Source organism: Athene noctua, chromosome 4, assembly GCF_965140245.1.
Source record: "Athene noctua chromosome 4, bAthNoc1.hap1.1, whole genome shotgun sequence".
NCBI lineage: Eukaryota > Metazoa > Chordata > Aves > Strigiformes > Strigidae > Athene > Athene noctua.
Genome location: NC_134040.1, coordinates 33,249,607 through 33,263,921, shown reverse-complemented (window position 1 = coordinate 33,263,921; position 14,315 = coordinate 33,249,607). Strand labels below are relative to the sequence as shown.

The following is a 14,315-nucleotide window of genomic DNA, read 5'->3' as shown; positions in this document are numbered from 1 at the left end:
CCATTTACAGGTATTTGATTTAGATTCATAAATAGTAGAACAGGGAGAAAGAATATAAATAGGAATATTGTTTTATTAGTATGCAGTGCATAAAAGTAGCATGTTCTAGGTCAACTTTGTTTCTCAGTTTATATGTTTTGGGTTTTCTATTAGGTATCTGAGATTGTTAAGAAGATTTGAAATAACAAAAAAGCATTCACAGCTAGCAGTGAAACTATAGACTACTGGAATGTATCTTTTTATTTTTCTCCTGAATAAAATATTTTAACTGTGACAGGAATATGCCTAGTTACTCAGACAATAAAAACGTTTTAGCAAAACAGCACAGAGCGCCTTACTATTAGATTAGCTGTCCAGGTTGGTTTTTAGCACTGTGGTAAAAAAAAACAAAACCAAAAATCAAGCTGTTTTCTGGAAGTGTCCTGGTTTTGTTTTTATTTAGATAAACAATCATAATTTCAAGTTTATGCCGTTCTAATAAAATGAATGCTGTAAACTTATTAAGAATCAACCAAGGCTGACTACCTATTTTTTAGTCTAATATTCCTAGTGAGAGAAACTGTTTTACTTTGCTATTAGATTATGTTTTGTAATGAATAATGAAGTTTGAGTAGTAACTACTATGTGAAATTATGTTTTTATTCTTTGAAGAAGTCATTTATCCTGTGTAAAGCAAAATCTCCAAGCTTTAAAAAAAAAAAGGAGAGGATTTTGCATAGGTGTTGTCTCCCTAATGATGACTTACATTGTTTTCAGGTTTCTTCATAGAAGACCTTTTTACTAGATAAACGCAAATCAAGGTACTAACCTTTTATTGAAAAAACCTGTAAAACCACCAAGACCTCATGAATCCTAAGTTCAGTCCCACGATAAACTTAAAAACATGTTATATATTGTTTTGAATCAGTCTGCAAAGCCCAGTGGTAGTGTTTACTCACTTAGTCTGAGTTAAGTCCTACTGTAATTTTTTTTTCTCTGGTGGAGTGAAAACTTTCTGGTATCAAGAGATGCTTTAGTTTATAAGTACAACCTAAGCCATGCACATGGTAAGCAAGCTTTGTAACATGCTTTGAGTACAGGCTCAGAAATCTAAAAACCTCGGTGGCTGATTAATTTGTTCTTCTATGCTTGCTACAGGTGAACACATTCAATCACAAAATAGAACTGGGAACATATTGCTAAGTCTTGCACAAGAGCCAAGGCCTCTACATTGGTTACATGTGCTTTGCTCTCCATCTAGTGGGAAACTACCAGTTTGGCTCCTAAATGAGGCCAGGCGCTGGCTGGAGAGGGATACCTCGGGCAGCAGTGGGGCCTGCACTCAAGAGTGCTTAGCACCTGATTACCAAAGATCATCTTGGTTTTGAGGCTAGAGGTGGTCACTTGGGTTTATCCTCTCAGAAATCACAGAATCATCTCGCTTGGAAACGACCTTGAAGATCCTCCAGTCCAACCATGAACCTCACCCTGACCATTCCCAACTCCACCAGATCCCTCAGTGCTGGGTCAACCTGACTCTTCAACCCCTCCAGGGATGGGGACTCCCCCCCTGCCCTGGGCAGCCCATTCCAACGCCCAACAACCCCTTCTGCAAAGAAATACTTCCTTAGAGACAGTCTGACCCTGCCCTGGCACAGCTTGAGGCCATTTCCTCTGGGCCTGGCGCTGAGTCCTTGGCTCAAGAGACTCATCCCCCCTCTCTGCACCCTCCTTTCAGGGAGCTGTAGAGGGCCATGAGGTCTCCCCTCAGCCTCCTCTTCTCCAGACTAAACCCCCAGAGTTCCCTCAGCCGCTCCCCGTACGACCTGTGCTCCAGACCCTGCACCAGCTCCATTGCCCTTATCTGGACATGCTCAAGTCATTCAATGGCCTTTTTGTAGTGAGGGGACCAAAACTGAACCCAGTCATCGAGGTGTGGCCTCACCAGTGCCGAGTACAGGGGTGAGATCCCTTCCCTGTCCCTGCTGGCCACACTAGTGCTGACACAAGCCAGGATGCCATCGGCCTTCTTGGCCACCTGGGCACACTGCTGGCTCCTGTTCAGCCGGCTGTCAATCACCCCCCCAGGTCCCTCTCTGACTGGCAGCTCTCCAGCCACTCCTCCCCAAGCCTGCAGCGCTGCTGGGGGTTGTTGTGGCCAAAGTGCAGCCCCCGGCATTTGCCCTTAGTGAAGCTCATGCAGTTGGCCTCAGCCCAGCGATCCATCCTGGCCAGATTTCTCTGCAGAGCCTCCCTACCCTCAACAGTCCCACCCAACTGGGTGTCATCTGCAAACTTACTGAGGGTGAAGTAGATCCGTTTGTTGCTTTCCAGAAGTCCCTCCTGGCCCATGGGGAAAAAAACATGGTCCACAAAGCAGCTGTGAACACAACCTGTTATGGCTTTTTTTAGAACTGTCTTCTCCCTTAAGTAGCAGAGTAAAGCACAAAATGCCCTAAACTGGGGATGGGTATGAACAGCATACATAGCACACCTTAATCTGCAAAAGGCATGTTCCCAAGAAGAGAGGTCTGTGCAGAAGTCAGTGTGATTTGGCTTTTCAACATTAAAAAAAAATATATCTGTAAGACAAGTAAGAAACCCAACAGGCTCCAGACTAATAGCAACTGACTACATTTCTCTCGAAGAGAGAGAAAATTCTCAGCCACTCTGAACAAGTTACAAGTAATTTCGCTTGAAAATACATGGTCAAAATACATTTCATCCTTTAAAACAAACACCATTTATGTCACCGTTTTGCTCTTCCTTTTCTGATGCTGTTGGATAAGATGTGTAAGAATACCTGGGTAGCAAATAACATTGTAACTGGGTCTAAACTCACATGACAGTTTCTTACTGAGTAGTAGTGTCAATATGCCTTGAAACAAGACACCGTTTTATAAATCTAGAAACATTTAATAAGTACAGCCAGCATGCATGCTCTCTACATTCTTTCCTGTATTAGGGAATTTGATTTGATAGCAAGTACTTGCTGCTGTAAAATTTGAAAGAGCAGTGATGTGCTGCCACCCTGAGCTTGACCTCCCAAAACCTTGTGAATTCTTTTGAGGGACATTTGTCTTGTCATCCAGCTCTGTTTTGTTTCTGTAAGCAGTTAAAGAATTGCAAAGTATGAAGTTGCTTGGATCCTAGGTACGCAGCTAGAATGAATGATGTTTCCAAAGGTATGGAGATAAAGCATAAAAGCCTCTGAAGACTCAAATGCTCATCATCCTTTCTAAACATCAACAGCAGATATGGAGAAAGAGTAGCTAAGTGTATTAGAATTCTGTGAAGGCCAATATCACCAAATGTGGCTTTATTTTTTTTAAGCAAGTTACATAAGATATTTACTAATAGCAAATAGAGTTTTCAGATTGCTATCTTGCCTATGTCAGTTCCAGTACGAGGCAAACTCTCATTGTTTCGGGGAAATGATAGCTTTCTCTACAACTATTGTTTTCATATTTAAATGGTTCTGAAATAGTTTCCTCTCCCAGACTGGAACAGTGAAATGAGTAAAATCTCAGCAGTGAATATTTTGTTGCAATAGGGCTAGAGTTTTGTTACTGCAAAACCACAAATTCAACTTCTTGTAGGATTCAACATGTAAGAGCTTTGTGCATCCAGCTTAACCCCAAATCCGTAAGTAACACAAGTTTCATGGGTTACGGAAGTATTCCAGGGCAAAAGAGAAAAGAAACGAAGTCCAAACCTAAGTGATAATTTCTGGATAGGCATTTGGCCTTATTGAAACTCCTCCAGTTGGCCTTAGCCCATGGCTCCAGCCTGTCCAGGTCTCTCTGCAGAGCCTCCCTCCCCTCGAGCAGATCAACACTCCCACCCAACCTGGTGTTGTCTGCAAACTTACTGAGGGTGTACTCGATCCCCTCGTCTAGATCATCAATAAAGATGTTAAACAGCAGTGGCCCCAAAACTGAGCCCTGGGGGACACCACTCGTGACTGGCCACCAACTGGATTTAACTCCATTCACCACAACTCTTTGGGCCCAGTCGTCCAGCCAATTTTTTACCCAGCAAAGCATGTGCCCATCCAAGCCACGAGCAGCCAGTTTCACAAGGAGAATGCTGTGGGAAACGGTGTCAAATGCCTTACTAGAGTCAAGGTAGAAAACATCCCCAGCCTTTCCCTCATCCAATAAGGAGGTCACCCTGTCATAGAAGGAGATCAGGTTTGTCAAGAAGGACCTGCCTTTCATAAACCCATGCTGACTGGGCCTGAGCATCTGGTTGTCCTGAATGTGTTGCATGATGGTACTCAGGATGAGCTGCTCCATCAGCTTCCCGGGCATCAAATACTTCGAATATTCTTCAATACCTCATTGCTGTGCATGAGCATTTCAAGTTAGTCCTACTTATCACATGATAACTCTACTTAGTCCTTGTATCTCATTATGTAATTAATTTGCACAGTATTCTCCAGCCACTCGTTTCAAAAGGTGTTTAATCTTTTGTAGTGCAGAATGTCTACCTGTCAGTCTCGTTACACCTCCAGTTCCAAAAAGCCACTATGGATACTTTTGTAAAATTACCAATTCATGCTGACCTAGAAAATAAAACCAAGAGAGTGCTTGGCTTACCTGACTTGGCACGTGCTACATTCTCATCACTTAGCATACCACTGCAACAAACACTCTTGGGAACACCAGTCTTTACCACCATCTCTCAGCACAGCCAACTCTGTGCTCTGCTGTACCAACACAGGAGAAGGGTCAGTATTTCCTTCAGTTAAGATTTCAAACTTGTGTTTTATAAATAGAGAAGAAGGAAAAAGGCTGGGTTTCAAACAACATTTCCAGGGGCTGAAACTGGCAATTCCAAAAATCAAAATTATTTCAAGTTACTGCCCAAGAAAAAAAAAAACAAACAGGTCTCCGCAACACTTAAATCAAGTGGCTCATTCCAGCCTTTATTAGAATAATTACAACTAAAAGAAACATGGCACTTATATTTTTCACAGCAGGACAAGCACCATAGCAAGTAATGCGCTTCAAAGCTAAAGCAATACAATGGAAAAAAAAAAAAATTAAATAAATCAAACCCAAAACTTGCTGCAGACATTACAGCTTTTTCTATGTAGAAACCACAGCTCTCAGGATAGCAGAGTGCAAGGCAGAGGCAGCAACAGCATCATTCTATGCTTGGAGAACTGGGGAACTGTTACACCAAACAAGGTGCCACCTAACTGTGCCCTAAGCCAGAGTAAAAGCAGAAGGTGGGGAAATGATGGTGGGTTATTCATTTGGCTCACAGTCCTACTCAGTTCCCTTCTTTCAGCACAGCAGGCAGTTGATTGTCTCCACTCAGACAATGGCTGCACAGTCACTGAGCCATCTGGGCCTCCATGGCCTGCGCTGTCCATTCTGGGGCTGTCTGACTTATCTTCTCCAGCAGGTTGTTAACCTGGAAACAGAGCGACTGAATCTGCTTGTCCCAAGTCGGCAAAGCTTCACGAGCTGCAAGAAACACAACCACACACACAAAAAATACAACCAATACAAAACAAAATCTTAGAAATTCCCTCGCCTTTTCAACTGCAATCTTTTCTTCTGCCACTCCCCATACCCACCTCACAGAGGAAGCCTTCCTTGCAGCTACATCATGCTCATTTCTGTATTCAAAAGCTACAATGGTTTTGTCTGTTACAAGCCTAACTCCTACACTGCAAAGTAGAATTGAACAGATGATTTCCTGGTGATAGGGAGGGTGGGTGAAGTGTGGTCCCCCATTGCGGTAATCTCTGCCACCTCCTGGCTACAGCAAGATGCAGCAAGCTCACTTCAGACACGTAACACGTTAAGAAACCATTTCCTTATCGTGTAAGGCAACTCAAAAAGCTCACTCTGAATGGTGCTAAAAGAAAAAAAAAAAAAATTACTGTGGTCGAACTTACTCTCAAAATGAACAATTCCGTCAATCTGATCAATGAATCCATTCATGCGACCCTCAGTTATCATCTGAGAAGCTATCTTTTCTGCCTGAAATAATGAAGAGAGAAGGATGTTACAAACATCTTCCATTCTGAAAGAAGTTAAAAATGATTAAGACTTTATACTCCTTATGGGTTTTTCAACATCTCCACCCACTGGGGGGAGGAACCTACAGACAACACTAATTATGGAATGATTAGACATGCTATCAGTGGCATCTAATTCCATTATTGTTCATTTCACAGTGTATCCTTCCTTCTCAAAAGATGTGCTAGATATTTAACCTTCCTCAGAATATGGAATATTATTTCCTAATATTGACCTAATTTTCCTAATATTTACCACAGCTATTTTCTTCATGTCTCTGATGTTCCTTGTTTTCACAAAAGATGTAGAAAACTGATACCTTAGCTGCAGGGATCTCTAGTAATGCTCCAAGCTCTTCAAAAGTAATGTTATTGTAAAGTTTGCTTGCAGATAGTAAGTTGTGTTCAATAACAGCTCTGTCCAGGATACTGGAACCTTAGGGGTCAGATAAGAAAAAAAAGCCATTACTGTAAGACTGAAATACGTGGTTTATATTGTAGAGCAGATAAGTAATGCTTTTTTCCTCACAGGTTACGTGTGCAGAAGGTCCAGATACATCTGCCTTGCATCAGTGTTATGATATACAGAAGAAAGCAAACAAAACAAAATGGATGGCATATGGTTTAAGACAAGTAGCTTAAACCCTTTTATTTGATTTCTAGGATAATCAAGTGGAACCTTTGGTTTTGCTACAAGACTCAACATCTGAATTGAGGGAGTTTGACCTCTTGCAATCAGTTCCCAGCTTGCCAAATGGAAAGACCATTGCTTTTTATTATTATTATTCATTATAGCTCTTAGTACAATTAATCTCTCTTACTGTGCTTGTACAGTGATAAACCCTCATGTAATTTCTCTCTTCTTGATTTAAGAATTTAACTCATTTGCCCGTTAACCTCTAGTTGAAGATAAGCACATTGTTAAATACCAACTAACCTGCATTCTTTAATTTACATGGACAAACGGTACAGGTTATAAATAAACAACAAATTGACCCAAGGAAAGGACTGCAGCTTATTGTTAGCAAAGTATCTTTAACTAGGTTTCACCTCTGTGATTTCATAGTTGTTTATTTGTCCTTAATCAACAAGCATTGTTCACTAGGAAGGTTTTCCTGTTTAAGAGGTATTTCATGCTTATGTATTTTTCCACTTCAATGTTCTTCTAATCTAAAAAATTGAGATGAGTGTGTTTAGGGTTCCAGTGATTCCTTCACATTATTTCTCACTGTTCAGCATTTCCAGGAAGAACAGAGCTAATAAGATGTCAGTGAGATGGATCAGAAAACAATTTGGAGACAGTGTGAGGTCCAAGTCATTCCCTCACTATCTGCCACCTTCCTGTGAAGTCACGAAGCAGTTCAAATAAATTTATCATCCACACAAACCGTTTACAGCCTACATGCATGTCACATGTTTCTAGGCATCCTATTTGTAACAGTGACTTAGGGACTGGAGAAGCTCAAAAGAACGGAGGCTCAACATATGAGGCAAGGTTAGAAATACTGGCAGGTTGCCAGTGGACACTGCATAGACAGAGAAACAAGGTTTTTTACAAGTTATCTTCTAGAAAAGTATTTCAAAACCTTGACAGCCAATCAGAAAGATGAACTATGAAGAAGCTTTGCTATTAAACTATACTCATAAGGATAACATGCTGGGAAATAATTTTTAAATAATCATATAAGCAATCCTAAATTCTTTTCTACCGCACTCCTTGACTACCCTGGACAAGTCTAACTCCTGTGGATGAACACTTCGCATTACAAGGCTTTAGAGAAATATGCACCGTCGGCTGTAGTTGCTTTCTGGTGAGGCATCAGCATAGCTGCAAACTCTTGCAGCTGATTTCCACGGATAATTCTGTCGAGATACATTTTCTCCAAGATCCCATAGGCTGCAAGCTGCTGGCATCTCTCATCCTTGAAGAGTGTAGCAAGCATGCGAGAACGCTGTTGTCCTAGGAGTCAAGAAGAATCCTCATAAATGATCACCAAAGCACTGAGTATTTAGAGGTAAACAGAAACTTATCTTTTTTTCTCAAGACATGCAATTAACAAACAAAGCTCTACTAAAGAAGGAACTTGGTGGTATTCAGTTCCAAAACACTGTTTGCCACTGACTATCTTTTGCATCTTTAGCCAAAATGCCACCTTGCCACTGGCAAAGACACGGAAGTAACCCAACTCTGAATTAACAGCATGCCAATAGGTAATTTTGACACTGAGTTCACAATTTTGAATTCCTCCCCACAAGTAATGCACAAGCTGACTTGCTTCAGGTGATACGAAATACCCATGTTGGGTCTTCTATATAAAAATGTAACATGTATTTTACCCGCTGATGCCAAAATAGTACAATGCAAAGCATGCTTCAGTGCCTCCAATCGCTCAGTTTCATGGACTATGCTCTTATAGGAGAGCTCGTTGTATCTTTGGGCAGCCTCGATGAACTTTCTTCTGTAATCAAGAACTCGAGCATAGCAAACCTAGAAAGAAAGTATGTCTCAGAAAAAGAAAACTAACTGGGGTGGCTGCATAATAAAGGTGTTTATAAACTGCCACATTATCACATGACAGCTCCCCTAAATATTGCTATACATGTCCTCATAAGATTAGCTTGACTTGTAAAGCCCTTGCTAAGGTATAATGGAAACCAACTGAAAGAGCATTTCCTAGCACTATTCACATGTTAAACACTGCAAATGTCTAAATGCCAGAAATTAAGTAAAATGACATATTGTACAGCTGATATTGTACTTATGTAAGCTTCCCCTTCACTACTGACATTGACAGCTAGCTCTTAGGTAGCAATTTATACCTTTCAAGTGTTTACTTTTCCCTTTCAGCACTGTAACAGAATCTGATATTTCTTCTCTCCCTTTCTTTGTGCTTTTCTAACGCTTACAGAAAATATTTACACTTCCAACTGAGTGCACACTTTAAAACATCGCATGGAGGAAGAAAAAAAGAAAAGGGAAAACCAACAAACCAAACCCACCATACCCTGAGTTACAGCTCATGGCACATCTGCTTTGTGTTGGTGAATTTTAAACACTGTCACACTTGATTGATAGTCACACTATAGTTACCATCATTCGTCCCAATTAGTAAACAATTTGAGTAAATAGTAAATCACAAATAAGCAGAAATATCAGCAGTTACTGAGGCTTAAAGTTACTTTTACTATTTAATTATTGGAGGCAGGGGCTTCCATTGTCCCTAATACTGGATGTGATTTTTTTCCCCCTCTTAGATTTACATACAAAGGTGGAGGCAGTATTTTAAATATTTCAGAAGCTTTAAAACTTGAGTTTTATTTTCAATCAGTACAGCTGGCATTTAAGAAAACCTTACAGACTTATCTCCAAATCATGAGGAAGGAGCTGTTTAATTATTGTTAAGATGTGGTTCTCAAGCTCCCCACATCATTTAGAAGCTTTTCCCTTTGTCACTTTTCTCATTTTGAATTTTTTAGTAGCATCGCATAAAAACATCTCCATGTGGAATCATCTCCCTTCAGAAAGAGAAAGCGATACAGCAAGTTAGGCAACCTTGTAATGGATTTGCAGCTGTTCATTAGTTGATTCATTCTGAAGCAGGGAAGCTCGATTAATATAAGCTTCTGCTTGAACTGGGTCATCATCCTCCAGATACAGCCTGGCAATTTTCAGGTAAGTCTCCAGTTTATAATCTACATTGTATTGTCTGTAGAGAAACAGAAAAGCAAGTGCTCAGAGTTGCTCCACAACTACCCTTTCTCTAGTTCTTCTAAACGTGTATTATGATTCTTAAGCACTTGGCAACGTTTACTTTACCCTGCTTTTTTCTTCCTTAACACCAAAATTTGTGTTCTTTGCTCAGGGCAAGGAAATTTGAGATGAATGTCAATACAGAACTGGCTCCTACAAACATCAGTAGAAATAATGCTGTCCACCAAAACACAAACATACACTCTAATAATCCAGTTTCAGTGGATTGGAAGTTTGCCGTAAGTGGTGAGCCAGTTGAGTTAAGAAGCAAACTTGCAGTGGAACGAATAGATGCTAAATAAGCAAAACCTACAGCAATTCCTTCTACATGCATACAGAGAAAGGATAGAAAGGACAGCCAGAGTTCCAGAATTAAAACCACAAATAAATAAAAACCCCCAAAACAACCTCAACTGTATTGGTTAATATCCAATTTCAAACTACATCTTCATTTTGAACTGCAAAGGTGAACACATAGAACAACTGACACCTTACAAGAACCTTTCAATAACCTTAGGAGCACTTTTGTAAAATATTATCAAAAAGGCTATTTTATCAACAAGACTAAAAAATAGTGCAAAACTCCTGGTGCAGTATTTTGACCCACTAAATTGTTTACTGTAATGTACAGTCATCAAACTATACTTCTGTCATGTGGCAGTAGTTCTGGCCTAAACTACTGAAGCTCTGGGAAAATAGGCAACCCCAAAATTCTCACTCACTAGTCTAGTCAAATACAAAGGGAGCAAGTGTATTTAACAACACAGAACTGTATCTAGCATAGTACTTACTTTTGCCCCGTTTCCAAAGGGATCCCCACCAGTACTTGTGCTGCATTTCTCCAGTCTTCTTCTTTCTCATAGATTGATGCAAGATGTTGCCTTATCGAAGCAACCTAAACAATAATAAAATCAATAGCAAACACTATAAAAGTTGAATGGTTCTGTATTAACTTTCACAGTATTTGTTCTTGTTCATGAAGTCCCTCAACTGATACCCCAGCTTCACAGACACAGTAACGTGCATGCACACAACTCTTCGCACATCAGGAGTCCCACATGGGACTACTGGGTCAAGCTTTAATACCAAGCTTCTTAAATATGAGTGCTTATTTGAAGCATTTCCACTTAAGCTTGTGACAAGATAAAAGGAGTTTATCTTCAGGGAGCGATTAAGTAGCAACTTTTTATAAAGCTTATAAAAACACGAAACAAGACTTTCGAGAACTGGAGCACCAAGATTCACAAGCCATTTCCTACAGTTATACCTCACACCATGCCTATGAGATAGGAGTGACGTGAACTGTGAATAGAGCCTAATGCAGAAACTTCTACTTTGTAGAGCAGCTGTCAGCAGGTAAAATAGCAGCGCTTACCATCTGGGTTTTATAAGCAGAAGTGTGGGTAAAAAAAAGAAATTATCTGATGTCTTGGATTTAATTTATGCATAATTATTATAACATATAGGCAAGCATGTTTGGTTAAGCCATAGAGTAAAAGCTGCTTCAAAAGACAAAAAGAAGCAAATACAAACGATGCCAGAAACTGCCTTGCTTTTCTTCTCAAATACTAGATCCTAAAGGCTTTTTATATAAACACCTTCTGTAAGAACTCTCAGATAATGGTTGAATACTCATACAACAAAAACAAGAACTTCATTGAAAAAGGACTGCAGCACATTCAGTAGTTCACTAGAACTGCAATTTCAGAGAACTTATTTTATCCTGGTAAAATGATTATGGCTAAAATACACACAGAGAGATATTTATTCTGAAACAAAAGCTATTTGTCAAGATGCTCTTTACATCACCTGCCTGTTTCAGTAATTGGGTAAAATGCAATACAATGAGTACCAGTCTGTCTCTCAACAGTACCTCCAGTAGTGCAAGTATTGTTTCATTGTAAGAAGCCATTTTCTGGTAGCGGAGGAATTACATGCCCAGAATCCTGATGAAGAGACTGAGTCTGTATTCTTTGCATGGTCCTAAATACCCTCTGCATTTAGCTCTGGTTTTGCATGTACAGGAATGCAAAATTGGACTCTGAGCAGGAACATACTTTGAAGAGCTTTTTGAAGACTTAAAATAGTCAGAAGATAAGGGAAAACAACCCCAAAGTCAAGCCTGCAAACCAAAAGCCCCTCGTCATTGATTGCTCACCTGCTCTTCAAATGAAATAACTCTAGGTTGTATCTTTTCCAGTGTGAAGTGGTAAATTTCTTTGGCAGTGCTGTCAGGAAGACTTGGAAGATGGGTACAGAAATCTGTCAGTAGCTGACGTGAGATCACTAGACTGACATTCTCGTTCACCACTGGTTTAGTTACGCATGGAAGAAAAACACAAGATGGATGCAGTGCTCGTCAGTGCCTTCACTGTAAGTAACAATTTGCTTTTATACTAAAATTGAATAGTTCACGTTTTTAAAACCGTATCCAAGTGAAGGGGATTTTTTTCTTTGTTTTTAAAAGGTGAATTTTTTTCCTCTCAGAAAATTTGTTTACACTAGAGGTCACCAGAGTTCTAACCCCTGAGAGATAATAATGAATTTCTCACTTTGATTTACAGTTTCATTATGAATCACTGTTCTCAACTGCTGAAATATTTTGGACAAAGTAAACCTTTAGGCTAAATTTCACTAAGTTTATTCTCAACTTAGAAAAATTACAACAGGTGTAACTTATAGAGGTATTCAATAAGCCAAACATCCAATACAACACAAAAAACCCTAACCATCTTCTTGACAGTTTTTCAAACTAACTTGAGACAAGGGAATAAGGGGATTGTTAGTTTAAATACCACTGGGCATCCAGCATCAATTTTAGCATCCAACAGATGCTATTTTGTTTTCACCTTCCAACACTGTCACACTGACAGGCTGGAAAGTTAAAACAACTTACAAAGCTTACAAGTCTATTCTCCTGTAACTTTTGAATACGGTGATGATGATCCCTCTTCCAGCTGTGTTTGAGTTCCAACAGGACCACAATACCATGTATTTACGTAGCCTCACACAGACCTAACCAACATGCAGTCCCACAGACCTCTGTCCTTTACTCAGCATGCAACCAATTATGCCAGATACACTTACTTGCTTCTACAAAAGCTTTCAAAGCTTCAAGTTGTTCTACAGCCGACAGCTGAATGGCTTTTTCCAATATTTGACGATATCTGTCCACAGATTAAAAAAAAAAAAAAAACCACTCATAGTGCACATTTTTTCACTAACATATTCCGTTTCTTTGCTTATTTTCAGTGTCAGAGCCCTGCTTTTGCTTACATTTTCTACACCTTTCAGGTGGCAATTTTCCAAAGTGTTTGTGCTCAAACATCAGGAACATTCAGTACAACTGGTATCTGGCTGTTTTTAAAGCCCAGGACTAGGTTCTCAGATAATATAGCTCATCATGTTGTTATCTGAGAACATCTATGCAATTCTTAAAGTTAAAAAAAAAAAACCACAACCAACCACACCCCTAGGATAGCACACAGGAAAAGTGTAACAAAAACTGTAACGCTCACGGATTGAAGTTAAAGTTAGTAAAATGTTCAAAATGCCATATTCAATGAGAAACAGCATTGGGAATGAGAGGTAAATAGCATGTTATGGTCACTTGACATTAGCACTAGCACCGACTATGTATTTTTAGGTGTTTATCCCTGAAAAAACAGAAATTCCAGGTTTTGTGCTTCACAAAGCTAATTGAATTTTGCCTAGGCCATAACCTCAGTGTCTGTAATAGCGATGAAGTAAGTACTACGTTCACACTGAAGTCACATTTTGAGGGGAAAGTTTCCAAGTTGTACATAAGAGTCCTAAAAGTGAAGCAATTCCTCTAAAAAATAAGCAACTCTACTGGGACTCAAAGAATTTACACTTGACTGAACCCTCAGAGAGAAAAAAAATCTATGTGACACACCGCAATGTGCGCAGCTCAAACCCCAAGGTTTGCCATCCAAAATATTCAACTAAGGAAAATAATAACAATGGATTTACAATAGTGACAGCAGTCGAGAAACATAAATTCCCCGACTTATCAGCAGCCGACCTCTGAGGGGCAGCAGGGCAGACACGAGGGAGCTACGGCGAAGGTCTAAGGCCCCACTGAGATGCTAGGGCACCACCAGCACAGAGCAAGCCGTCGTTTGAAACAAAAATAACAAACCAAAGCAAAAAAGACAGAATCGTGAAGTTAAATCTCCCTTCTTTTTATTTAAGAAGCGCGGCCGTTAAGCAAGAGCCGTCACCTCCGCCCAGGCCCGGCAGCCTCCCATCGGCCCCCCCTCAACGGCCGTAACCCCAACGGCCGCTTCCCCTCCTCGCCCCGCCACGGAGAGGCCAGCACCAGCACTCACTTGCCCGCCAGGTCCTTGTGAGAACCGCTGGAGTTCATCAGCTGCGCCAAGTCCTGCCTCACCGCGGCCGCCATCTTCGCCAAACCGCCACCGTCCCCTTGGAGCGCGGGGCGGACCTCCTATCATAGAGCCGCGCCCCCAGCGGGCTAGAGGGGCTGCCGCGCGGCAAGGTCACGTGACGACGAGCGTCGCCGCT

At 40.6% G+C, this 14,315-nt stretch overlaps 1 protein-coding gene across 1 annotated transcript; it reads right to left on the bottom strand.

The window, feature by feature from the left end:
* Window positions 1–4,888: 4,888 nt before the first annotated feature.
* Window positions 4,889–14,208, bottom strand: COPS4 (COP9 signalosome subunit 4). The gene is made up of 10 exons (XM_074904923.1): window positions 14,120–14,208; window positions 12,855–12,934; window positions 11,926–12,077; window positions 10,559–10,662; window positions 9,570–9,723; window positions 8,354–8,504; window positions 7,806–7,976; window positions 6,337–6,452; window positions 5,894–5,978; window positions 4,889–5,456 (listed from the first exon to the last, which is right to left on the bottom strand). The coding sequence occupies exons 1-10, from the start codon at window positions 14,191–14,193 to the stop codon at window positions 5,323–5,325; spliced, it is 1,221 nt and encodes a 406-aa protein (XP_074761024.1). The 5' UTR covers window positions 14,194–14,208; the 3' UTR covers window positions 4,889–5,322.
* Between the last annotated feature and the right edge of the window lie 107 nt (window positions 14,209–14,315).